Source organism: Geotrypetes seraphini, chromosome 4 (assembly GCF_902459505.1).
Source record: "Geotrypetes seraphini chromosome 4, aGeoSer1.1, whole genome shotgun sequence".
Lineage (NCBI taxonomy): Eukaryota > Metazoa > Chordata > Amphibia > Gymnophiona > Dermophiidae > Geotrypetes > Geotrypetes seraphini.
In genome coordinates, this window is record NC_047087.1 from 235226574 (window position 1) to 235253533 (window position 26960).

The 26960-nt window shown below is 42.4% G+C and overlaps 1 protein-coding gene across 3 annotated transcripts in view; it reads left to right on the forward strand.

Annotated features, from left to right (window-relative positions):
• Nucleotides 1-984: 984 nt before the first annotated feature.
• Nucleotides 985-26960, forward strand: part of VSTM4 (V-set and transmembrane domain containing 4) — a 75829-nt gene continuing 49853 nt past the window's right edge. For 2 of the 3 annotated variants that reach the window (XM_033940340.1, XM_033940342.1), the window contains exons 1-3: nt 985-1483; nt 8538-8930; nt 25662-25730. In XM_033940340.1, the coding sequence (XP_033796231.1) occupies nt 1429-1483; nt 8538-8930; nt 25662-25730 (517 nt within the window). In that variant the 5' untranslated portion in view covers nt 985-1428. Of the gene's footprint in view, nt 1484-1698; nt 1828-8537; nt 8931-25661; nt 25731-26960 lie in introns of those variants that run through there. The other variant, XM_033940341.1, reaches the window with a different exon arrangement.

Genomic DNA, 26960 nt, shown 5'->3' on the forward strand with positions numbered 1-26960 from the left:
TTTATACTGATTAGTATGTCAAGTTATAAATTATACCTGAACTTTAATATGAAACAAGCAAACACATTCCCACAAGTACTGTGGAGAGTGTTAGTAGTAAATTTGAGAGACTTAGATCATACTTCATATACATGTGCAAAACTAACCTATTTATAGAAATTGTCCCCTGAGACTATCCAACTTGGAGAAATTGCTCCCAAGATACATTAATGTACATGTTTTCCATAGACAACACATATACTGTTGGTGTTTGTGTGTGAGTGCTACATTGTGTTTCATTGCATTGCACTTTTAAATGCAATTAAACCTATTTAATTTACTAATTACTTTTACCCACAGTCTCTTGCCTTGATTAATTTAAATGATCCTTTTCCATTCCATTCCAGTGAGCTGTAAGTAACATGAGGCAAACACGTGCAGTACAAAACCATATTCAAGCCCTCAGATCTCATGTCCTAAAAAAAAGGTATTTCCTTCCCGCAAGTGCAGATTTCAGAGGCAACTAAATTCAGAGGTTCCCAGGTGTGCTCTTTAATCTGTGGGTGAGGAGTATAATTTTCAAAAGCTGGTCAGAGATGCAAGCATAGTTTTTCTTCCTCTGTATTTAAATGATGAACACAGGAGTCACATTGTGGAATTTTGAGAGATAAGAGTGTCAGTGATTTCAAGGTCTATGCTGTATTAAGGGTAGCTGAATGAAAAGGTATCAGCTTATGTGTTTTGTTCAATTCATTTTATTTGTTAACTTTTATATCTGTGCACTTTAGTAGTCTAGTACAGCAGCCACAGTGCTTCACTCAGGCTACCCTGGCATCTTGGGGGAGGTCAAAAAGGGGGTCAGGCATGCTTTACATGTGGCAGAGAAAGGGAGACAGAGAGAATGACAGGCAGAGCTGCATGACATCAGGAAACAGCCACTGCAGACTGAACAGATCCAGGCACGGGAGGAGGAGACTTCTATCCAGTGTGTGAGTGAGTGAGTGTGTGTGTGTGTTATGTGAAAAGAAGAGAAGCAACATGTCCCAAACCAACTGCTCTGCTGACAAGGGGAAGAGGGCCTCTGCCTCTCAATTCACAGAGAATAAAGGAGCTTTGTGTCGAGCGAAGAGCAGCAGCAGCAGCATCCTTCTCCAGCGCATGGAAAACTGAGAGTCAAAAGAGTGGAAAAACTGGAGAAAGAAAATAGCTCAATTTGCAAACTCAAAAGAATAAGTCATCCATTTGCAGGCATTCCTTTGCAGCTCTGCTCAGGAAATGACACTCTAGGCAGCTCCAAGGGTGAATGTTTCTCTCTCTCTGGTTCTTCTTGATCGGAGCTGGGGCATTCCCTGTCCCGAGTTTTGTGACAAGTTGTGTAACTTGAGTCTTCAGTGATTCTGCGGCAGGCTAGCGCTCAGTCCTTCCCTGGAGAGCTGTATATGGAGCTGGATGATGCACATCTTTTGGGTGACTTTAGCACTCCTGAGTGAAGCTCTCATTGCAGGTAAGGACAGATGGGGAGTCGCAACATCTCTTTTCTTCAGGGTCATAAGGAAAGAAAAGGGACCAGTGCAGCAGATACAATTATTCCCTGTTGTCTTAAGATTAAAACAATATAATATCACATAACCTTTATATTGGACCAACAATGCTTTTGTTTGTATCTTATATTTTCAAGGAGATGGCACTTATCTTTCAGACTGTCTTGTCTCTAAGGGAGATTGGTTGATTCCTGGTGTGGGGAAGTTGGGGGTGTTAAACCTTTGGCCTTTAATACCAGTGGAGAGAATATGGAGAGAGGTTGCTAGAGAACATGGCCTTCAGACTTCCTTGTACACTTGTGGAGAGGTAAAAGTGTTTTTCTCGTTCTCTAGCACTTTGTGAAAGTAGCTGTAACTTTACACAAGGAAGGAAGCAGGAGATGCAGAGTTTGGGAGGCAATGAAAAAGCATAATAAACTCTGCCTCACCCATCCCACACAGTCACCAGCTCACCATTTAGTAATAAAATACTTTTAGAATTTCTCATTTACTCCAGCCCCATCAACTTTGCATCCTTTTTTTTTTTTTTTGTCATGCAGTTTACTTTTCTCCTCTGCCAATGTTTTATCTGATTGTTTTGTAACTCATGTTTGGAATAAGTGCTCTGCACGCCCCATCTGTTTTGTATCACATTTGTGAAAAATCCTCATACATATACCATAATAAACAGTTGGGAAAGTATGTCTAATATTATTTTTAAGCAACATTATTTTTGTCAAAATTACTTGGGACTGATTAAACACTCCTGTTTTTTATTTTTTATTTTTTGTTTCTTGGTGGTGGTTGGGGTGGGGTGGGGGGTTACTTTTGCTAAATGAACATTGCTGGTTGCAATTGAACAATGAGAGAATGGAGTCAGTTGTATGAAATATTTTGTTCTCTATTTTTAATTCAGCTGCCCTACTTTAATATATATTTTTTTCTCTCTCTCTCTCTCTCACTCACACATACACACACACACAGAACCATCCAACCCCCACCGAGTCTTCCCCTGATCAGTCTCTGGCTTTACTCCAAATATGTTATGAACTTTTTCTGTACACTTTCTCCCCTCCTCCACCCACTCTCAGAAAGCTTCATACTCTCTCAACTTTCCTTTTTTTCCCTGGTGAAGTTTGCATTGGATTCCTTCCCCAGTCTATGAAGGTCTCCGCTGAACACTTTCCCTATACTATACGTAGGTGTGGCTGACACCGTACGTGTCATTAGGCACCGTAAAGTCCCTACATAAGTGTGTTTCACGCCAAAGATGCAGTAGGTGCTGGAAATATAAGCCTATATTTCTGGCACCTATCTTTGCCAGAGGAGCGATTCTCTAAACGGTGCCCTAACTTAGGCACTGGGAGGCATCCTACTAGTGCCTAAGTTAAGAGGAAAACGTCACTTGAAAAACAACTTAAGGATCAAATTCAAAGCTGTCGCACGATTGACACGCGATTGGTGACCGTTTATAAGGTGCCCGCTGACAGGGGCGCCGGTTAGAGAATCCTAGCCTTAATGCTGCCTAACTAGAGGGCAGTAAGTGCCGCCACGTTCATTTTATTGCAGGTAGCACGCACTAATCAGAGCATTAGCGCACGCCTTACAAAAATAATAAATAAATAAAACAAATGCCCTACAAAGGCTTAGGGCACAGGAAAGATCCACAATAGAATGCGATAAACCCAGATTTTACTGCACTTTAGTAGAAAGGCCTCTTTGAGCGCTAGGTTCCTTCATTGACCCTTTTGAAAAATGTAATATAATTTTTTTGAATAAACTGCAGTAAAATTTGTAGTTACCACAGTTTAACATAGAACTGTAGCATGTAGTAATGTAAGTTTTACATGGCAACTAGTGGGGGCAAAACCAGTATTTTCGTGTTCAAGTCCCACATGAAAGTATAAATTAGCATGTGGTACCTAGCTGCAGTTCACATCAGAGCACTGTGCATCAGAGAATGACACAGAGACAAATTTGTCCCTGTCCCCAAGGAATCTATCAACATCCCCATCCCTGTCCCTGCCCCCATCCGTGCAAGCTCTGTCCTCATCTGCAAAAGCCTCGGACACTTTAAAATCATAAGGGTTTGAGGCTTATGCAGATGAGGACAGAGCTTGGAGGGATGGGGCAGGGGCGGGGACAGAACTCACGGGGACAGGATGGGGATTTTTTTTCCAAGTTTTTTTTAAAGATAGATCCTACGGAGATGGGGACAAATTTGTCCCCGTGTCATTCTCCACTGTGCATCTCCTATTTAAGAGGCAGTAGATACTCCTGCGTACTAGCTAGTTGGCACATGATAAGTGTAGCGACCTAGCTGGTTAGCACTTCCACACCCATTCTCCATTCGTGCCATGCCTCCTAACACAAAAGAAACCAACCAAGAGGCAGATGGATCACACAGTTCAAAGAGTGGCAACTTAATGACCAAACCAGCTATGCACACACGCTAAAGAGTGTGAATAATTTAAGATATAATAGAGTTTAGTGTTGGGGTACCCTCAGTGTGACAGAGCAGCGAGGGGAGAAATTCTCCAGCGCTTTACAACATGAGATAGAGACCAACAAGTCCCTGCCCCCACACCATCATAGGGTACCTCCTTGTGTGCAATAATTCAAAATTAATAGTGAAAAAATAAATCACTAGACCAGTGAACCCAGATGAGGTCAAAAAAGGAGCCACTCAGAGAACCTCCCCCAAACAACTCCCAAAATCAAAAAGCCGACTTAACTGAAGGTGTTCTTAAACAGTTGTCACAGAAACGGCTGCCCACAATGAGGGACCGCTGGATACCATGTGTGTGCACAGCTGGTTTGGTCATTAAGTTGCCACTCTTTGAACCGTGTGATCCATCTGCCTCTTGGTTGGTTTCTTTCTAAGGTTCTCGGGCAGACCTTTGGAGTATCCATATTTGGTCCTAACACCAAAAGCATTTAACACATAGTTTACCACATGGTAACTTATAATAAGACAAAATATGTTCACATGGTTGCATTCTAGCAGTTACCATGTGGCAAATTGCATATTAAAGGCTAGATTCAGTGAATGGCGCCAAAAAATAGGCACTGGGAAAAATGCATGCTCAATGCTATTCTATAAAGGAAGCTTCAGGCTGAGGACTATTTTTAGAACAGCATGTAGCACATATTCCGTTGCCCAACTTTGGCAACAAGGACTTACACCAGATGAAACCTGGTGTAATTCCAGGTGCACAACTTGGGCGTGCAGCCCCCCTTCCCCAATTCTATAACATTGTGAGTAATTCATTGGAATGCCCTGCCCCACCCCTGCCCATCCCATAACCATGTCCCCTTATGGGTTGCATGTGAGAAGATTTGGATGTACATCTTGTGACAGAGTTGGGATCTGTCTAGCGCACCAGCGATCCAGCTCCCGCCACAGGTGCAAGGCCCAGCGCTTCCTGGAGGGCCACGCAATAATGGCATCAGAGGAAAAGTAAAAAAAAAAACCCAAAACAACTGTCCACAAAACACGTCACAGTTCCAATATTTATTGGCCATCCCTCCTGCCACGGACAGTGTCAGGTGGGGGTTTGGGGGTGGCGGTGGGAGGAATTTGGTATCTTTCCTGCTGGCTGAGTTCACGAAGGGGAGGGATTTCGGCTGTTCCCTGCCACAGTTGCTCAGCTGATTGTGGCAGGGGGATTCCCTTGCTGCGATCAGCTGATGGGAAGGGATCATGTGGATTCTCTAAGCAGCGCATGTGACATGGTCGCCAGTTAGAGAATCGGGCCAGTTAGGCGGGGTTGAGCATCTATCCCTTAGGGCAGACTCGATTCTGTACAGAACGCTGGTGTGAGATTCTCGGCCGCTTCTTAGGCGGCTGCAGAAACTGGTGTCCTATACAACATTTGCCCCTGAGTATTGATAGTAAGTCCATCCATGCTAAATGTAAGAGTCCATGCCGATTCCTTACCCCTAATCAGATCATTTCCAATCCCCATAAAAGGCCATTCAGTTAGCACATGAATTAGTGTGTGGTGTCATACCAATTCAGTAATGGTTACTGTGTTAATGCATTAAGGGTTTGCATGATTATACATATGGTAACTGTTCAATGTGCTGTAGCAAAAAAAACACCATGTCTAAATATAAGAACTGAATTTTTTTTTTAAAGATTAATGTCTTTTGTGTCACAACATAATCTTGTTGCCCTTATTTTCTGTCTTATCCAGTCATGTCTCACTATGGCAATACATTCGGGTCAGCTCAACCACTAGGCAGAATTAGTGGTCACCTGGGACAGCAACTTCTGGGAGAGTGGCAAACAGCAACTGTTGTAGATGAAACCTAAATATTAAAAAGAATGGTCCAATTGTAAGGTGTAGTTATAATTATAAGGCAAGTCTCTTTCAATTGGAAGGAAACTCCAGAGTGATAGGATGAAGTTAAGAGGTGATAGGCTCAGGAGTAATCTAAGGAAATACTTTTTTTTACAGAAAGGGTGGTAGATGCGTAGAATAGTCTCCAAATCTCAAGGCAATGCTGTAAAATAGCGCCTAAATGTGATGGAACAAACCAAAAGTAGGGGTCTAACACAATGTTTTCCAACCAACAGAAGAAATTTATTCCATCACGGTGCTGTGTTTTGGTGGAAATTCAACTCTATTTAAACACAAAATCTTGATAAAATTCCAAATAAGAAAAACAGTTTGCCAGTCATTAAACTGTTTTTCTTATTTGGAATTTTATCAAGATTTCCACTTTTTTTAAGCATAATTTTTGTTAAATGTTGAATAAGCATATAAACCTTTCAAAGTAACACAGTCACAATTCGATAAAAATCAAGCATTACAACAAATATCTCTAACATGTTCCATGTCATTAAAATCAGAATCAAGAATGTTAAATGATCTAGAACAGTGTTTTTCAACCTTTTTTGGGCAAAGGCACACTTGTTTCATGAAAAAAATCACGAGGCACACCACCATTAGAAAATGTTAAAAAATTTAACTCTGTGCCTATATTGACTATATATAAAGTAATTCTCTTGAATAGGAATCAAATAAACACAAAGAAAGTATTTTATAATGCTGCCACCGCCAACAACACCGTTGGCGGCGGTGGCACTCAAGTGGCTAAAGAGCCGCAGTTTGCCGGCCTAGGGACAACACTGGAGGGTGGCCAGCTGTGCACCCCCTTGGGACGTAAACCCGGGGTGGGGCAGACCGCCCCCCCCACCCTGGTATGCCACTATCTGTACCTCACTCCCTCCCTATGACCAGAAATTCTCCTTTCTTCTATTCCCCGTGTACACAACCATCTCTTTCCCTCCCTTCCTCTCTCCAAAGTCCATGCCTTCTGTGTCCAAAAACCCATTCCCTCCCCCACCTCAGCATCTCTTTCCCTCCCTTCCCTTCCTCTCTCCCAAGTCCATGCCTTCTGTGTCCAAAAACCCATTCCCTCCCCCACCTCAGCATCTCTTTCCCTCCCTTCCTCTCTCCCAAGTCCATTTCTTCTGTGTCCAAAACGCACTCCCTCCCCCCTTTTGTGTTCCGTGTTTGCCTACCAGCCCATCTTTGCAACTTTCTCAGCAAAACGAAGCTCAAGCCGCGAGGCTTGTCTTCTGCTTCCTGTCTGCCCTGCCGCACACAAATAGCCGAACGGAAGTATTCTCCGACGTCAGCGCTGACGTCGGAGGGCAGGCTTTGCTTAAGCCCTCCCTCCGACGTCAGCGCTGACATCGGGGAACGCTTGCGATCGGCTATATGTTAGCTGCAGGGCAGGCTGGAACAGAAGACGAGCCTCGCGGCTCGAGATGTATTGAACTCCGCGGGTCCCCCGTCCAGCTCTCTCCTGTCCACGTAGGGCGGACCGCCCCTCTCCCTAGACTGGTGGTACTGCCCTGATGGCGGCCCTGACCGTACGGCACACCAGGCAACATCTCGCGGCACACTAGTGTGCCGCGGAACAGCGGTTGAAAAACACTGATCTAGAAAAAGAATTGTAATTTGTGAACTGTCCTGTTATTGCCTAAGGAAGGGCAGTATATTAAATAAACCATAAACCATATAAGAAACTGTGACATCAAAACATGGCACCGTGTGGTGTCAAAAAGTCAATACATTTTGATTGGATAAATTTCTTTTGTTGGTTGGAAAACATTTTATCAGACCCCTACTTTTGGTTTGTTCTTGTTTTTTTACTTAGGGGTACCTCTTTAATCTTTTGGGTTTCTTCTCACTGCCTAAATATGATGGTTCATAGTTTGCTTGTGAGCATTCACATGAGTGGAGTTTGGACAGAAGATAGGCAGCTCCATATGTATGTGCATAGATTACAGAATCCTACAATCTGTCCTTGTTCTCTGTTTTGTTGATGAAAGTGATCATGCCTTGAATATATGTGTGTTTTGGGGATGTAATGCTGATATTCTATAAAGAAGTGCATGTGCCTATTTTTCATTATAGAATAGGCTCCAAGAAGTCACATTTATAGAATTACCTTCTACTTGTTTGCCTGTCACATGTTAGGAAAGGCTAAAGAGACTTGGGCTCTTCAGCCTGGGAAAGAAACAGTTCAGGAGAGATATGATAAAGATCTATACAATACAGAGTGGAGTAGAATGGGGTAGATGTGAATTGCTTGTTTACACTTTTCAAAAATACTAGGCCTAGGGGGCCTAGTAGTAGAATTAAAACAAATCAGAGAAAATATGTTTTCATTCAAAATGTAATTAAAACTCTAGAATTCGTTGCCGGTGAATGTGGTGAAAGCAGTTAGCTTAGCAAGATTTTAAAAAGGTTTGAATGATTTCCTAAAATGGAAGTCCATAAGCCATTATTAAGATGGACTTGGAGAAATCCATTGCTTATTCCTATGATAACCAGCATGAAATCTGTTTTACTGCTTGGGATCTTGCTAGGTACTTGTGATCTGAGTTGGCCACAGTTGAAAACTTGATGGACCTTTGGTCTGTCCCACTATTGCAACTCTTATGTTCACTTTAATCCTCATAATGAAATATTGCCTGTAATGTAAAGAAATAAATCATTTTTATTCTCTTCTTTACAGATGTTTGTGAGGGCCTAAATGTAACAGTTTCTCCTGGACCAGCTGTTCGATACATGGAGGGTGCAAATGCCACCCTTTTTTGCCATGTCTCTCAGAAGAAAAGAACTGAAAACTTGTTGGCTGTTCGTTGGGCTCTTTCCTTGTCACCGGGGCAGGAACACTTAATGATAAAAATGAACAAATTTGGAGGGGTTCAATACTATGGGAACTATAGCCGCAACAAGGAAAGGGTTCACCTCTATGAAGAGAGAGTGGGAGCTAGATATAAACTGTTAGTCCTTAATCTTCGTCAAACAGATCAAGGACATTATATATGCAAAGTGCAAGAAATTGGGAAACATAAAAGCAAGTGGACAGCATGGTCGAATGGTACAGCAGCCACCGAGATAAAAGGTAAGACAACATGCTTGATGTTATTTTTTAATGTTTTAGTATGTGTGTGTTTTGTTAGCTGCCTAGATGTGGAGACAGTGTGGGATATAAGAACTTTAAAGAAATAAAATCTGCAGTCCAACGAAGTAGGAATGTTAGAGACAATATATTTTCTAGTAATTCAGAATGTCAGGCATCACTCTGTGTGCCTAATTGGTGAGATTAATCCATTTTGCATCCACCTGGCAGCAGTGTAATATAATGTGCTATAAATCAAAATTTAAAGAAACCATAACAATAAAAATAAATGGATACTAAAATAATATACAAATTCTATATGATCACATTGCTCATATTTTCTTGTGCCTATTACATATGAAATCAGTTCCAGACCATTTAGGTGATTGCTAAAACTGGTTGGAAATTTACCAGTGGGTGGTTGAGATATTAAGGGGGGTTGATGCAGTTACGGTAGTACAAAGGAAAGGAAATTAACAGGTATGCTCAGTTTCACCACATGCATAATTTTTTGTCCAAGTGCACTCTCAATGGTAGATTGGCCACCTAATCACAACCTGGGACTGACTCTATTCAATATATTTGTGAACAGTACTGCAGAAGAAAAATATGTTTTTTTTGTGGATGACACAAAGATTAGCAGCAGAGTAGATACTCAGAGGGAGTGGAATGCATGAGAAGTGATCTACAAAAATTCATATGTGTTCAAGGCTTGTGTGGTTAGGACAGAACTAACAGGAATGGGACAGAACTCTCAGGGACAGGACAGGGATCTTGAGATCCTGTAAGGATGGGGACAAATTTGTCCCCATGCCATTGGGCCATGCTAGTCTTTGCCATCATTTACTTAGGGGCCCTGTTACTAAAATGTATTGTGTTTTAAATGCCAAGAAACCCATTTTATATCTATGGGCTTCTAAGTAGTTAGTGTGTGCTAAGCTTTAATAAAAAGGATCCAAAATTACTATGTAACCATGAAAACGGAATAAGAGATATGGTATGCATTTTTTGGATATATATTTCTTAGGGGTCCTTTTATTAAGGTGCACTAACCGATTTAGCACACGCTAAATGCTAAGTCATCCATTATATCCTTGGGCACCTTAGCATTTAGCACGTGCTAATCTATAGTGGGCACTAAATTGGTTACCACACCTTAATAAAAGGACCCCTTAGTGTATATTAAATTAATCCATTGGGATTTATTAACTGCCTATATGAAGAGATTCACCCAAGGTGGTGTACAGCAGGTATAATTCAACATAAAACTTACAATTTTGTTAACAGCATAACAGTAGTAAAAAGACCAAATAAACATAAACAAAATGAATGAGGTAAAGTTAAAATCAGTAAACTGAAAGTTAATAATAGGACAACCACGAAACAGTTTCAAAAATATACTTATTAACAGCACTGAAATTCAAATGAGAGAGATATAATACATATTAAAAGGGAGACATAATATTTTTGAAGCATCTAATAAGCACAAATCAGAGCATTCAAATAACATAGATATGATACTAATACTTTTCTATAATATAACCTATCCTATAGTAAGAGGGGTCAAATGCAGATACTGGATGGAGACAAGATGAGTGGTACAGAGTGCATTAGGATAAACAGATAAGAACATAAGAATAGCTTTACTGGGTCCGACCAATGGTCCATCTAGCCCAGTGGCTCATCTTCACAGTGGCCAATCCAGGTCACTAGTAAAAATCCAAATAACATTCCGTGCTACCAATCCAGGGAAAGCAGTGGCTTCCCCCATGTCTCTCTCAATAAAAGAGTATGGACTTTCCTCCAGGAAATTGTCCAAACCTTTCTTAAAACCAGCTACATTAACCACTTTTACCACAACCTCTGGCAACGCGTTCCAGAGCTTAACTATTCACTGTGTGAAAACAATATTTCCTCCTATTGGTTTTAAAAGTATTTCCCATTAACTTCATTGAGTGCCCCCTAGTCTTTGTAATTTGTGATGGAGTAAAAAACTGATCTACTTGTACCCGTTCTACACCACTTAGGATTTTGTGCACTTCCATCATATCTCCCCTCAGTTGTCTCTTTTCCAGGTTGAAGAGCCCTAACCTCTTTAGTCTTTCCTCAAATGAGAGGAGTTCCATTCCCTTTATCATCTTAGTTGCTCTTCTTTGAATCTTTTCTAGTTTCGTTATATCTTTTTTTGAGATAAGGCGACCAGAATTGAATATAATACTCAAGGTGAAGTCACACCATGGAACTATACAGAGGCATTATAGCATTCTTAGTCTTGTTAACCATCCCTTTTAAAATAATTCTTACCATATTGTTTGCTTTTTTGCCTGCCGCTGTACATTGGGCAGAAGGTTTCAGCATATTGTCTACAATAATATCCAGATCTTTTTCTTGGGCGCTGACCTCCAAGGTGAACCCTAACATCTGGTAACCATGATTTGAGTTATTCTTCGCAATGTACATCACTTTGGGCTCCTTTTAGGAAGCCGTGTTAGCGGCTTTGTCACATGTGATTTTTTATTACGCGCTAACGCCCGCACTAGCCGAAAAACTACCGCCTGCTCAAGAGGAGGCGGTAGCGGCTAGCGCAGCCGGCAGTTTAGCGCACACTATTACATGCGTTAAACCGCCAACGCGGCTTCGTAAAAGGAGCCCTTTGTATTTGTCCACATTAAATTCATCTGTCATTTTCTAAGGTGTGCCTACAATTTTTCACAATCTGCCTGCGTTTTAACAACCTTGAACAGTTTAGTTTCATCTGCAAATTTAATCACCTCACTCATCATTCCAATTTCCAGATCATTTATAAATAAGTTAAATAACACCTGTCCCGGTATTTACCCTCCTGCTTTGAGAAAAATAGCTATTTAACCCTCTGTTTTCTATCTGACAACCAATTTCTAATCCACAACTGAACATTACCTCTGACTTTTTAATTTTCTCATGAGAGGCTAAACTCAATGGAATTGTTTATTCAGTTAAACAAGCTACAAGGAATTGATTTAGTTTTTGTGTGGCAAGCTAATTCTGGTGCAGAATACAGTGAATCATCCTATGCATTAAAGGTTTGGATGAAGAACCAAGTTTTCACCTGTTTCCTGAAGTAGAGGTTGTCTGGATTTAGACGTAGCCCCAATGGGAGTAAAATCCAGAGCGTTGTGGGCTACTCCTCAGAAGGCTCACTGACAGGTATCACAATGTATGATTTATTTTGTATGGCTCATTTTGTCTGAGGATATTGAAAATCAAGCATATTTACATTTAGGCCTGGAAGGCACTGGTAGTCAGTGTAGCTTGTGCATGAAGGGTGTGATGTGGTCACACCACTTGTAGACTTCTATCAGTCGTGCTTCATCATTCTGAATTAGTTGCAGCTGATGCAAACTCAGTGTACAGAACATTGCAGTAGTCTAATCGTGATGTTATCAAGGCATAGATACTGTGGTCAAACTTGTCATTCAATATATGGAGATTTCCTAACTGCCAAAGATGATAGAGACAATTTTTAAAGTTTTTTGAATTTTCAGGATCAGTAGTAGCATCCCAAGAAGAAGGATGTGCAAAATATATAATACACATTAACCTTGAATTAATGCATGTAGAATTGATATCTATGCATTAAAGGCTAGATTTACTAAATGGAGCTCAAAATTTGGCAATGAAAAAAAAATCAGGCATGGATTCTCTAACCGGTGCCATTGTTTGGTGGCCAACTTAAAACCGGCCACCGATCGTATGTCAATCACACGAAGGCGCCGGTTAGAGAATCATGCCATACCAGAAACGTAGGCTAGAGTTTTCCAGGCCTACATTTCCAGTGCCTAACTTTGATGTGAATCGTGCCTCAGTAGATGCTTTACGGTGCCTAATGCCACTTCTGGCGTCAGACATACCTACAGTGGCATTAAGCATCGTAAAGTTTAGAGAATCTGGGCCTCAGTGTTTAATGGTATTCTATAAAGGGTATTCTGGGATAGACACCCTTTATAGAATAGCGTGTAGCACTGGGATCCACGCTCAACTTTGGGAGTGAGGATTTACACTGACTGAAACCAGGTGTAAATCCCAGTTGGGCACAGACCCTCACTATTCACTATGCACTGTGTGTGCATTTTAGACCTACCCATTTCCTTTTCACCGTTACACCTCCCCCTCCCCTCCTTTGCAGATCCACATGGAAACACTTAGGCTTATTCTACAAATAGATATGCAAGTGTGCTTTCAGGTGGATGGGCCCATTTCGGTGCCTTGCATAAATTAGGACACTTTTCCATGCTGAAAACTGGGCATAGAAGTGGTGCCTAACATTGGGCACCGTATATAAAATTCCCTCATAAATGTATAAACACGTATGTGATAAATGGTCCCAAAAATATTTAAATCAGGAAAAAAGTCAAATGTAGGAAAAATAAATTGAATTTTTGTTTTTATTTTAATTTGTATACATCCCTCGTATACATGTTACAGAGGCTATTCTAGAAATTAGGGTAGTCCAGCTTGCTTCTATAGCAGACAAGTGCTAAGATTCCTAATTTAAAAAAGTGGCAATAGCCGTTTAAAAACAACTTTTGCATTGAAAAAGCCAATGTTTTAAAATATGGGACAAGTTTCAAATTATTCTTATCTGTTCTACATGATAGAGTAAATTAATAGGGAGCATACCACTAACTTTCCTATTTTCCCATAAAACAAGTTTTTAAAACATGTCAACAAAGGAACTATATAGCTATGGCAATTCCTCAGCTCAGGAATACACGAATGTCAAACCACCTCTTTTACTAAGGTACGCTATGCTTTATAGCGCGCGATAAATATTAGAGCGTGCTAATCACGCGCTAAACGCTAACACGTGCATGTATCCTATGGATACGTTAGCGGTTAGTGCACATGTTGATTTAGAGCGCGCTAAATGTGCGCTAAAATGCTTAGCACACCTTAGTAAAAGACAGCCAAAAAGTAGTAAATGTAGGTGTCCTTCTACTAAGCTGCATAAAACTACTAACATAGGGTTTTCAGTATGGAAGGCAGTAGCACAGATAAGTGGCGGAGTAAGGGGAGGTCGGTCTACCCCGGGTGCCGTCTTGGTGGGGGCGCCAGCAACCATCCTCCTCTCTGCCCCCCACTACCATATGCGCGCCCCTTCCCTTCTCTCGTACCTCTTTAATGTTTGAGGCGCCAGGAGCAACCTCAACCTGCTGCTCATGCCAGCGTCAGCTCTTCCTCTGACATCACTTTTTGAACCCGCACCTAGGAAGTGACATCTGAGGAAGAGCTGCTTCTGTTGCAAGCAGCAGGTTGGGGTTGCTGCTCACATCGGGAACATCAAAGAGGTACGGGGGATGGGAAGAGGCACGTGCGTGGCAGGAGGGGGTAGGGAAGGAGTGGATGAGGGCGGGGGAGGGACATCACCACCCCGGGCACTTGCTGTCAACTGCATTTAAATGGGAGTCTTTGTGTTAACACCGCATTAGCTGCCTTAATACCACCACCTCAAGAGGAGGCAGTAAGTACAGCAGCACTTCTGGCAATCCAGTAGTGAGGTTGTTACATGAAACCTGGTTGTGCTTCCAAAACCCCCATCACTCAGTATCCGTCTCCCAATCAAACTCACATTGACCCTTTCAACCCGAGCCTCAACACCATAAGTGCCTTTCCCCATGCAACAACTCTGACCCTCTAACTCATATTCAGTCCCTCACTCAATCAATCTGACGCCCTTTACGAATTCAGGGCTCCTCTAGCCCCCAGCAACAGAATCCTGAACCCCCAGTCCAACCCTGCCCCTTGCCAAAAAAAAAACACTACCTCCTACAGTTTAGGAATTGCTTCTTCTGCCACAGAAACCGGTCCTTTTCCCTACCCTTCCCCCAGCCTCCCAAACCCCCTCCTCGCCCTACTCAGAGGTCCACTGAAGTATGAGGTCATTCACTGCAGCAGCAGTCCCTCTCTGTGGTATTGGCACTTCCTCTAATATGACACCTGATCTCTACTACGGCAATATCATAAAACATTTTGGAGGAGGGACCACTGCTGTTATATTTGGTCGCAGTTAGAGCATAGGGGGGTTGTGGGAGGGGGCGATATGGAAGGAAGAACATATTTCTTTGGCATGGGGCAGGGTTTCCTTAATGAGGGGCAGGATTGGACTGAGGTTTTGGGGGATTGTTGGCAGGGGCTTGGGGGCTACAAATTTGTAAGGGGGATCAGGGTGGAGGCTGGATATATATTAGAGGGTTGGAGTTGTGGCTTGAGAAAGGGTGTTTATTATGTTTAGGCTCAAAGTCAGGGTAGGGGAGCCAACAGGAGGTGGATCAGGAAGAGGCACTGAGTGAGGAGTGACTGTGGGCCGCTGGCACAATCCAGTGTTAAGGTTTTGTTTTTTCTTATTCTACTATCAGCTTGCACCACGTTACATAAAGTATCTGATAACGTGGGAGTACCTGCTCTGTCAGACACTGTAACATAGCACCTCTGCAGTAACTGTCTGCCCTATGTGATAAATGCAGGGCAGATGGTGGCCACACGCCCCTGTTTTTTTTACACAACCTTTGCTCTTATTGCACATGAATTTCTGTACTACCTGTGCAGTAAGTGCAAAACTTAACGCAATTTAGTAGACGAGCCCCTTACTATGTATCTTAAGACTAACTGACATGTTTGTGTACATGTCTGGGATAGGGATACCAGATTTCCTCTTAAAAAAAAAAAGTGAGCACCTGGCCCCGCCCCAGCCCTGCCCCATTCTACTCTCAGCCCCACCCTCACACAAACCTCCTGTCTCCTTCCCTGAGCATAGAGCTGCATCTGGAGGGCCTCTGCTCATGCATGGATGTTGACGTGATGACGTCACATGCATGCATGTGATATCATCATGTCGATGTGCACACAGGCACAGAGGCCCTCCAGACGCAGCCCCAAGCTCAGGGCCTTTCAAAACACAAACTGCCAGGTTTTGAAAATCTCTCCAGGCACCTAGACAGTCCTCTAAAAAGAGGACACATCCTGGTTTTCCCAGATATCCGGTAACCCTAAATTGAAATGTCTATGGTAGTTCCTCCAACTGCATGTTTCAAAGATGGGATGTCAGCATTCGCTTAAATATATTTATGATGTAGAACATATCTTGTAAATATGCCCTTTTATGACAGCTGCTTCTCAACCAAACCTGAATATTTTATATTATTCAGTTTCTGGAGGCTAGAATTAATTTAGGTGAAATGAGCCCATAATATAATAGTCAATTGACTTGAATTCCCTATCTGACTGGAGAACTGTTTTAAAGCTACTTTCAACAACACCCTGATTATCAATTTTTGCTTTTCACTGGCATACCTGTTGACTCATTATATATATTTGATTTATGTACTTTATTTTTTAATTAAGCAATAGCACTAATGTTCAGTAAATCTCATTCCTAATTATCTTTGTTATGCTTGTGAAGACAAAGGTGTCATTTAGTTAATTTATGTCAGCAAGACATAAACCATAAACTCCCAAGTTACTAGCTTTACAGAACAAATTATTTTGTTTCTGGAACTTTTTGGGCCACATTCTACTGAGAATTTTTTTAACCATAGAAATGCAGTGAGAAAGCCATTTTGGAATAGTAACAAGAATAGTAGGTTAAAGGTCAAATGTACATCTCTTGTTACCCATCCTCCAAGTTTATAATTCATTGTTTGTTTCATTCATGTATTGTGGTATAAGAAAAAAAGGACTTTGCTATATAACATCTATGCTATGACATTTTCTTTTTAGATTTGAAATCTTACTCATTATTTAGATATCTCATTCAATCCATTGCCAACAACTATTTATATTTTATGATGTCCTGCAGCTCACGTTATTCTAGCTAGAAATACATTTTGTAAACATATTGGAAGGTATTAAGTTTACCTGTATTTTGCTCATTCAGTGATGTCATTTCCTTAATATCTGTGAAAAGCTATTTTAATCAAAACTCATTTTACATGTTAGGATGTCAACACAGGTAATCTTGGCAAGAACTTGATAATATTGTTTACATGTTGCTTTCCTTGTCAATCATGAGTGAAATGATGTAGTTGCTGTGTTAGTCCACTTTTCAAGGTAATGTATAGAATTAAACAAAAACCAAAAGAAATAAGGTAATACCCTTTTTATTGGACTACCTCAATGCATTTCATGATGAACTTTCGAAGGTAACCCTTCTTCTTCAGATCAGAATTAAGCAAATGTTGACAAATATCACTTATATTAACATATGGATCTGGAATGGTAATGTTGTCGTCCTATCTCATCCATCTAACCCTTCCCCAACCCCCATAATTACAAAGCCCCTCGCTGTACTTGCTTCTCAAAGCATATACACTCCTCCCTCCGTATTCGTGGGGGTTAGGGGCAGAGCCGACCCACGAATATGGAAAATTCGCAAATAACTTATGGGCCAACTCTGACCCACCCCTGCCTCCCACCTGCGTCCCAGACCTTACCTGGTGGTCTAACGGTGACCTGGGGCAGAAGCGATCTTCCTACACGCCTGCCCCGTGCAGAGCCATCATCAAAATGGCTGCCGTGAGTTCCTGTTGTAGTCTCGAGACTACAACGGGAACTCATGGCAGCCAATTTGATGATGGTTTTGCACGGGGCAGGAGCATTGGAAGATTGCTCCTGCCCCATGTCACCGCTTGACCACCAGGTAAGATATGTGCACGGCCAGGCGGTCGGCACACAGCACAATGTGGCGAGTGGCGTTGCGGACCTCCACCTGCACGTTCAGGAGCTTGAGGTGCAGGGGCAATCGGAGCTGCATCCGCTGGTCCGCAGGCTTTCCTCCACCATCACGGGTAGGCTCACTTCGGGCTTAATGTGCGGAGCCATGGCAGAAGGGCGCAGGGCTGGGAAGAGGAACAGGGCACCTTCTCTTCCAGATCCTCCTGTAACTTTGATCACTGCCCGAGCTCACCGGCTTCTTGTCCGTGAAGGAAGATTGCTCCCAGTAAGGTCTGGGGAGGTCGTGGACAGAGCGATTCATTAGGGGGGGTCCCTGGCCAAAACCCCCACAAATAACCAAATTCACTGAAACCGCAAATACGGAGGGAGGAGTGCATATCCTCAGTAGTAATGTCAATGATAAATAACCACAGACACTTTATTGATGGTAATAATCAGGCCACAGCTTTGTTTATTGGGACAACCAATAAGCAATGAACAATTGCTTCACCTCCCAAGCTACAAAACATTATTTAACAAAAACTCAAAATTGTATTCCCCTGACCCTGCTGTGCCCCTATTCCATGCCACATGCCTCAAGGCATATTCACTCACTTGAGCTCACTTCCCCTTAACTGCTCATCTCCTGATGAGCCTGGGGGGGTAGATATGGACCTCCATGCCCCCCTTTCAGGGTCACCTGGCCTGCATCATCACCACTCAACAGAACTGACTGCCAAATACCCTCTCATCTTCCGATGAGCCAAAACCTTGTAGCTCGGGTTACCTCCGCTGCGACAACCCTAAACCCCCATATCACCTGGCGAACCCTATATCCAAGGGGAGGGTGGGAGGGAAAGTTGCCTCTGAGGGACAGGGAAGCGCACGGTTCCTTGGAAGCATGAAACCTATAAAACCCCTACCCATCATGCCATGCTTCCCCTCTCGTAGCCAATCCGTTCCTAGCCATCCGGCGGGATGCAAAGTCCCTCCTTCTCTACCTCTGAACTCCCCCCTCCCCCACTCTTAATCCAACTATCTCCCTCGTGCACCTGCAAGCTGTCTCAGCCTAGGCAACTAAGGGCTAGATTCATGAACCTGCCCAATCAAGCTTGATCTGGGAAGGTCCGATGAATTCAGGAAACTTTAATATGCAGATGGGGGCGATCGGAGGCACGCCCCCATCTGCCTGCCTGGATCGCTCTATAGCAGGGATCTCAAAGTCAGGTTTTCAGGATTTCCCCAATGAATATGCATAGAAAGCAGTGCATGCACATAGATCTCATGCATATTCATTGGGGAAATCCTGAAAACATAACTGGATTGCGGCCCTCAAGGAGGGACTTTGAAGCCCCTGCTCTATAGCGATCCCAGTGCATGCACTGGATCTCCAGGCCCGGCAGGGATTTTTTTTTCTTTCCTTTTTTAACTTTGGAGCCCGGGCTTGCACTGCGGGGAAGGGTGGGAGTTTTTGGGACAATGGTGCAAACAAGGTAAGCCCAACCAAAAAGAAAAAACAGAGGTCCAACCGTCTGCAGTAAAAAACAATCCAGAGCAAACAAAGCAAAAAACTGCAGACTTTGTACACGATGCAGGCAGACTTTATTTGTAACAAGTAAAACATTAGATTAAAAACCTTTTACCAGGCATTTTTAGCGTGTCACCAGCGTTTCGAATTTCCTCAGCGTGTCGCTCACTGGACCCCTGATGAAGATTATACGAAACACGGACCGTGTTGGGTCCCTCGCCTGGTAAAGGTTTTTAATCTAATGTTTTACTTGTTACAAATAAAGTCTGCCTGCATCGTGTACAAAGTCTGCAGTTTTTTGCTTTGTTTGCAAACAAGGTAAGCACAGAACTGGCACCGTGGACTAATAAACGTTACTTAGCTGCTTCTACAATAGTACCGGAGCTCTGTCAGTGAAGAATGAATCACAACTGGCAGCAATGTGTGGGCTCTGGGGACTGAAAGTGATCTCATGTTATAATCCTCTCGGCTCTCAGCCTTTTCCCTTCTGTTCGGTTATGTGCACCGCATCTCCCGCCCCGGCAATCCCTGTGCACTGGGCACGTTCCCTTAATCTACATTCTGATTCTGACAGGCAGACAAGCGTGTTCAGGGTAGGCAGGCGTTCGGGACAGCAGGAGATCGGGGCTTACAGAGAGCAGGGCGGCAGAAGGCAGGGCAGCCAGAAAGGGCTTGAGCGACCCGGTCCTCAGCCGTCGCTTAGGAGTGATCGACCAGCCCAGTCGGTGTTGCAGGATTTTGGTTTGTGAATCAGGTTCCTGCCTACTTTGCATGCCGTTGCCCTCATTTGCATGCACGGATCGGAGGATGATCGGCAAAGAGATAAGTGAATCGGGCCAGAGGGAAATTTGGTCGCTAAGGGGTCGCAGACAAATTGGTACACGATCGGTTTGCTTTGTGAATCTAGCCCTAATTTGGGCCATCCAGCCCATTGTTATAGTCGTCCGAGACTAGCTCTTGGGCTCTTTTATAAGGAAAACATGAAAGCATTTCAGTGATAGTTTCACGGGAGGGGTGGGTGGCTAAGTAGGAGACAGAGGTGATAAAGCAGTTTTAAAATTCTTTGTAGTGTAAAAGAAAGCCCAGATCTTTGTTCAGTCCTGTCTGGTAGGTGTCAAAATAGTTCATCATTTTAATTTCAAAGGTCTTATGTTCTTGGATAGTCTTAAAATTTCCTTTTATTATTCTCCAACACAAGGAAAGGGATCAAAATACACAAGTCATTAACACCCACAAAGAAGTGTACAAGCCAACAGAACTGGGACCAATAATTCATTATTCAGTGAAAGACCTGACACTGTCCTTGGGAACATCCCAGGGTTTCCCTTAACCCATGGCTAGGGAACTTTCCTGGACAATTTTTCTTGAGGCTTGTATCCGCCTCTAGATTTGGAAGCCTCGTCTTACTCTGGAACCCTGGGAAGTTAAGTCTAGAAAGGACTGTTTGAAGGAACTGACATTGTGAGATTGTTGATACTTGGCTGGCTGAGGTTTCATTTGATATTGGGACAATCATTTACAAAAGGTAAATTGTAAGACAATCATAAAGATCCCTGAGGCAGGCCAAGGGCCAAAACATTGGTAGTGTCGGGTCATAAGAACATAAGCAATGCCTCCGCTGGGTCAGACCTGTGGTCCATCGTGCCCAGCAGTCCGCTCAAGCGGCGGCCCAACAGGTCCAGGACCTGTGCAGTAATCCTCTATCTATACCCCTTTATCCCTTTTTCAAGCAGGAAATTGTCCAATCCTTTCTTGAACCCCAGTACCGTACTCTGCCCTATTACGCCCTCTGGAAGTGCATTCCAGGTGTCCACCACATATTGGGTAAAGAAAAACTTCCTAGCATTCGTTTTGAATCTGTCCCCTTTCAACTTTTCCAAATGCCCTCTTGTTCTCTTATTTTTCGAAAGTTTTAAGAATCTGTCCTTCTCTACTCTTTCTATGCCCTTCATGATCTTGTCTCTATCATATCCCCTCTAAGTCTCCTCTTCTCCAGGGAAAAGAGTCCCAGTTTCTCCAATCTCTCAGCATATGAAAGGTTTTCCATACCTTTTATCAGATGTGTCGCTCTCCTCTGAACCCTCTCGAGTAACGCCATATCCTTCTTAAGGTATGGCGACCAATATTGGACGCAGTACTCCAGATGCGGATGCACCATCACCCGATACAACAGCAGGATAATTTCTTTCGTTCTGGTAGTAATACGCTTTTTGATTATACCTAGCATTCTATTTGCTCTCTTAGTGGCCGCTGCACACTGTGCCGTCGGCTTCATTATCATGTCCACCATTACCCCCAAGTCCCTTTCTTGGGTACTCTCCTTCAATAACATTCCTCCCATCGTACAGCTGTACCTCGGGTTTCTGCTTCCCACATGTAGTACTTTACATTTCTCAACGTTGAACTTCATCTGCCATCTCGTCACCCATTCCCCTAGTTCAAGTCCCTTTGCAGTTCTTCGCAGTCTTTTATTATTCTCACCATAAAATCATTGGTGCAATGGTCAGTTTTTCCAAAGTGTTGTCCGACAGAGGTTTACATCCTGGTTGGTATTGTAATTTTTCATATGTAACATAGTAACATAGTAGATGACGGCAGATAAAGACCTGAATGGTCCATCCAATCTGCTCAACCTGATTCAATTTAAATTTTTAAATTTTTTCTTCTTAGTTATTTCTGGGCAAGAATCCAAAGCTTTACCCGGTACTGTGCTTGGGTTCCAACTGCCGAAATCTCTGTTAAGACTTACTCCAGCCCATCTACACCCTCCCAGCCATTGAAGCTCTCCCCAGCCCATCCTCCACCAAACGGCCATATACAGACACAGACCGTGCAAGTCTGCCCAGTACTGGCCTTAGTTCAATATTTAATATTATATTTTCTGATTCTAAATCCTCTGTGTTCATCCCACGCTTCTTTGAACTCAGTCATAGTTTTACTCTCCACCACCTCTCTCGGGAGCGTATTCCAGGCATCCACTACTCTCTCCGTAAAGTAGAATTTCCTAACATTGCCTCTGAATCTACCACCCCTCAACCTCAAATTATGTCCTCTGGTTTTACCATTTTCCTTTCTCTGGAAAAGATTTTGTTCTACGTTAATACCCTTCAAGTATTTGAACATCTGAATCATATCTCCCCTGTCTCTCCTTTCCTCTAGGGTATACACATTCAGGGCTTCAAGTCTCTCCTCATACGTCTTCTGGCGCAAGCCTCTTATCATTTTTGTCGCCCTCCTCTGGACCGCCTCAAGTCTTCTTACGTCCTTCGCCAAAACTCCAAAACTGAACACAATACTCCAAGTGGGGCCTTACCAATGACCTGTACAGGGGCATCAACACCTTCTTCCTTCTACTGACTATGCCTCTCTTTATACAGCCCAGCATCCTTCTGGCAGCAGCCACTTACATAGATATGATATCTATGTAAGTTGATTCTAGTCTTTAGCATCTGGCCTGTTTCACCAATGTAACATTTCTCTTTGAACTTTTTGCATTGAATGATATACACCACATTAAGGGCTCCTTTTACTAAGGTGCGCTAGTGTTTTTAGCGCACACACTAGATTATCGCGTGCTAGCCGAAAAATTACCGCCTGCGGCTAGCACACACACTAAAACCGCTAGCGCGCCTTTGTAAAAGGAGCCCTAAAAGTTGAACACATCTCAAAAGATCCCATGGTCACATTCAACATAAGGGCATCCTTCACATGTAGGATAGTAAATGGAGTATTCTCGAAGGATAAGGATGTTGTTAGTAGAGTGCTACAGGGATCTGTCCTTGGGCCAACTCTATTTAACATCTTTGTGAGTAATACTGCATAAGGACTGTCAGGCAAAATTTGTCTTTTTGTGAATGATACCAAGCTCTGTAATAGGGTCAACACCCTGGAAGGTGTGGATAACATGAGGTGGGATCTGCTGAAGCTTGAAGAATGGTCTGGTAATTGGAAACTAAGATTTAATGCTAAAAATGCAGTGTCACACACTTTGGCTGCAAAAATCCAGGAGACGTTTCAAGTTTTATTAAAATTTGATAAAACGCTAATCATACATTCTAAGCGTTTGACAATTTAAAAATTAAACTGGGGAACAATTAACAAATTTATTAGTGACACGACATTACTTACATGAGAACAACAGGAAGGTAGGGAGAAATACAATTTTTAAAGAAGAGTACAATTAAGGTTAAAAACAAGAGGGAAATGGGAGGAATCATATCAGTGGTGAATATGAGTAAAACAGAATTTGGCAAGGAAGGACCCAGTGATCATTTAGCAGTCATAACCATCTTTAAATAAAAAGCTTTTAAGGTTGCCCTTAAATTTTTCTCAGACCTTAAATGTGATGGTAACAAATTCCATATTGTAGGTGAAGAAGTTCTGTACACAGAAGTGCGGGACTTGGGGGTGATTGTGTCTGATGATCTCAGGGTGTCAAAATAGGTAGAAAAGTAACGGTCAAAGCCAGGAAAATGCTTGAATGCATAAGGAGAGGAATGGCCAGTAGGAAAAGGGAGGTGATAATGCTGTTGTATAAGTCTCTGGTGAGGCCACATTTGGAATATTGTGTGCAAATTTGGAGACCACACTTTCAAAAAGATATAAATAGGATGGAGTCAGTCCAGAGATGCTACAAATTGATTAATGGTCTTTGTCATAAATTGTATGGGGACAGACTTAGAGACCTTAATATGTATATTCTGGAGGAAAGACAGGAGAGAGGGGATATGATAGAGATGTTTAAATATCTCAGTGACATTAATGTATAGGAGGTGAGTCGTTTTCAAATGAAGGAAAACTCTAGAAGGAGAAGGAATAGATCAAGATAAGAGGTGATAGGCTCAGGAGTAATATAAGAAAATGCTTCTTTACAGAAAGGGTAGTAGACGCGTGGAATAGTCTCCCGATGGAGGTGGTGGAGATGAAGACTGAATTCAAAATAGCATGGGACAGGCATTTGGGATTTCTTAGGGAGAGGAGGAGATAGCGGATGTTGTGGATGGGTAGCCTTTATCTGCCGTCATGTTTCTTTATTTCTCTGTTTATATGTAAAGGTTGCCCACCCATGAATACACACACAAACAAAATTACAAACTTAAACATCATGAATAATTAAAATGTAATACAGCATTTATGATCTCTTAATAGTCACATGTATGCTGCCCTAAACAAATGCACTTTCAGTCCCTTTTGAGACTTTAAAACATCTGACACTTTAGTCTATCCATTTGCACTTCTCTTGCTCTTCTGTGTGGTATAATTCCTAACTCTGGGACCTGGAGGTGGCAATAGTAGCAAACCACTGTACCTAGGTATCAGAATGGGGAAGACCACAGGGGCCATGGCCTCCCCCAAAATTGGTGGTCAGTGGTTGTTGCCCGCCCTCCGACCCATTTGTCGATGTTGTACTTTATATCTTCGAGGCTGTCACCGCACAGCATCAATGAGCAGGCTTGCCCCAGAATCCTTCATTCTACTTCTGGGGGCAGGCCTGCTCATGATGCTGCACGGTGGCTGCCCCAAAGATATATAGTACAATGCCGGGAGGAAGTAGGAGGTGGAGTCGGGAACTGGTGACTGTGCCACAGGATTCCACTGGGGCTAAGACGGAGCTCCTGGGCTCCCACCAAACCAAACAGCGTTCCGCTGCCTATGCTATACACCATATATATGTACATGTGCTGTATACCAGTTCTGAATTTCTACTCATTAGTCAAGGCTGATGACTAGAAAGTTTGGCCCAAATTCTATAATCAGCACCTTAATTTAAGTGTCAGGCCCCCTACTGGCACCTAACTTAAGTGGTAAAGCCATTTAAAAACAATTTAAAAATCATTTAAAACAAAAAATGTAGGCGCCTAGTAACACCTACAAAACCATTACCTATATCACGTTTATGGGGGCACCTTAGAACACTAGGGCTCCTTTTGCTGCACTAGCGTTTTTAGCGCATTTAGCATTTTAGCGTGCACTAAACCCGCACTACGTGGCTAGAACTAATGCTAGTTCAATGCTGGCGTTAGCATCTAGCGCACGTGGCATTTTAGCGCACGCTATTCCGCGCGTTAATGCTCTAACGCAGCTTAGTAAAAGGAGCCCCTAAAGTCAAAGTAGTTATGGCTAATGCTGGAAATGACCTTAGGCAACCTTATGCACCTCCGCAGAAGTGATTCATTCAAACATAGGTGCCAGAAATGTAGGTTTCAAAAATCCTGGCCTACATTTCTGGTACCTATGTTTGAGGTAGCCGTGATTCTACAAATGGTGCCGTTGCACGAGTGACATGCAATTGGCGGATGTTTTTTTTAGGTAGCAGCTGATACTGGTGCCTTTTGTAGAATCCAGTCCGTCGGGCCTTTCTTTTCACTTACATATATTTATGACAAAAAAAAACCAAAAAACATTTTATTTGAATATAAATCACAAAACCAGTGTAACTCATTACAGAAAAGCATTGTGGTTTCTTGGTCAACAAATTGTGATTTAACTTCACTGCTGCTTTTATTTTCTTTCCCCAGTGATTTCATACCAAGCTTCAGATGAATCCACCTCAGAGAATAAAAATAGGACCTGGTGGTTTTTTGAAGGTAAAGTCTGTCATTTCTGAATTTTTATTTGTTCAAAAGCATACAGACTAAAAATTTGAAGATCCCACTGTGATATAAAAAAAGACAAACTAATCCTATTTCATCAATAAAAATCATAAACATTAAAATGAGTACCATAAGTAGAATAATTTTGAGTAATTCTGTTGCTGTTCAGGGCACAGTGGACATATGGAGTATATTCAAATCTATCATTTGCAAATGCAAAACATGACACTTTATGGGTTAAAATTGCCATCATATTCCACTTTGACTCTCTCAAAAAAATATAATCTTCACATGCTGGAAGAGTTTCCAACCACAAATTCTCCTGGTTCCTCTCCCAGACTCTATTTACAAAATCTACCACAGTAATACACAGTGCAAGATACTGCCCAAGGGGAGGAATGTAGAACCGTTCATCACTGTTAAAAGAGCTGTAAGATAATTATCCAGGGCCTGGCTTCTGCCAAATTTGCTCCAAGCCATAAATGTGTTTGCCAATATATTTGTAGTGCCCTGCCTGTGACTAAGCCTACATTCTGACTTCAAAAATTAAACTGCAAGGTGCTCAGTTTCTAGAACTGGGATTTCCCTGGCTTTTAAACTAATTCTGCTCTCTGCTTTGCTCTCTCATTTGTCATCTTTCCTCAGCATTCTTTGAGGTATACATTAAAAATGGGCTTTTGCTTACATTGACATAGCCTGTTTGTTGAAAGTCACCATCAAACAAAAATGAGCTGAAAAAAATACATTTTGTCTATTTGCCAATAGTGTTTACTTGGGGCTCATTTTCTAAGCAGATGGACATCTCAAAATAGCAAAAAAAAAAAAAAAAAAAAGTCCATCTGCCTAAAACATCCAAATTCTGATTTTGGATCGACAGAATTTGGACATCGTACACTGTGGTTCCTCCAAAGAGCAAGGGGGCATGTTGTGGGCATGCTTGTTGCAGGTTTCTGTGTCTCGCTGCATCTTGGCAGGTAGAAACCAATGTTTCTGCCATCCTAATTTTGGCCCTCCCTAATCGTACCCAAAACTTGCCCACAACATGTTCTCTCAAGGTATCCACAGCTGGCATCATACTTGTTGCAAGTTTTCGGGTCTCGCTGCGTCTTGTCAGGTAGAAACCAAAGTTTTAGCCATTATACTGTGGCTTTCTTCAGGGTATGCTATGAGGTTGGCAGTTTGTCTTTATATAGTAGGTCCTCAAAACTGATTATTTGTGGCTTG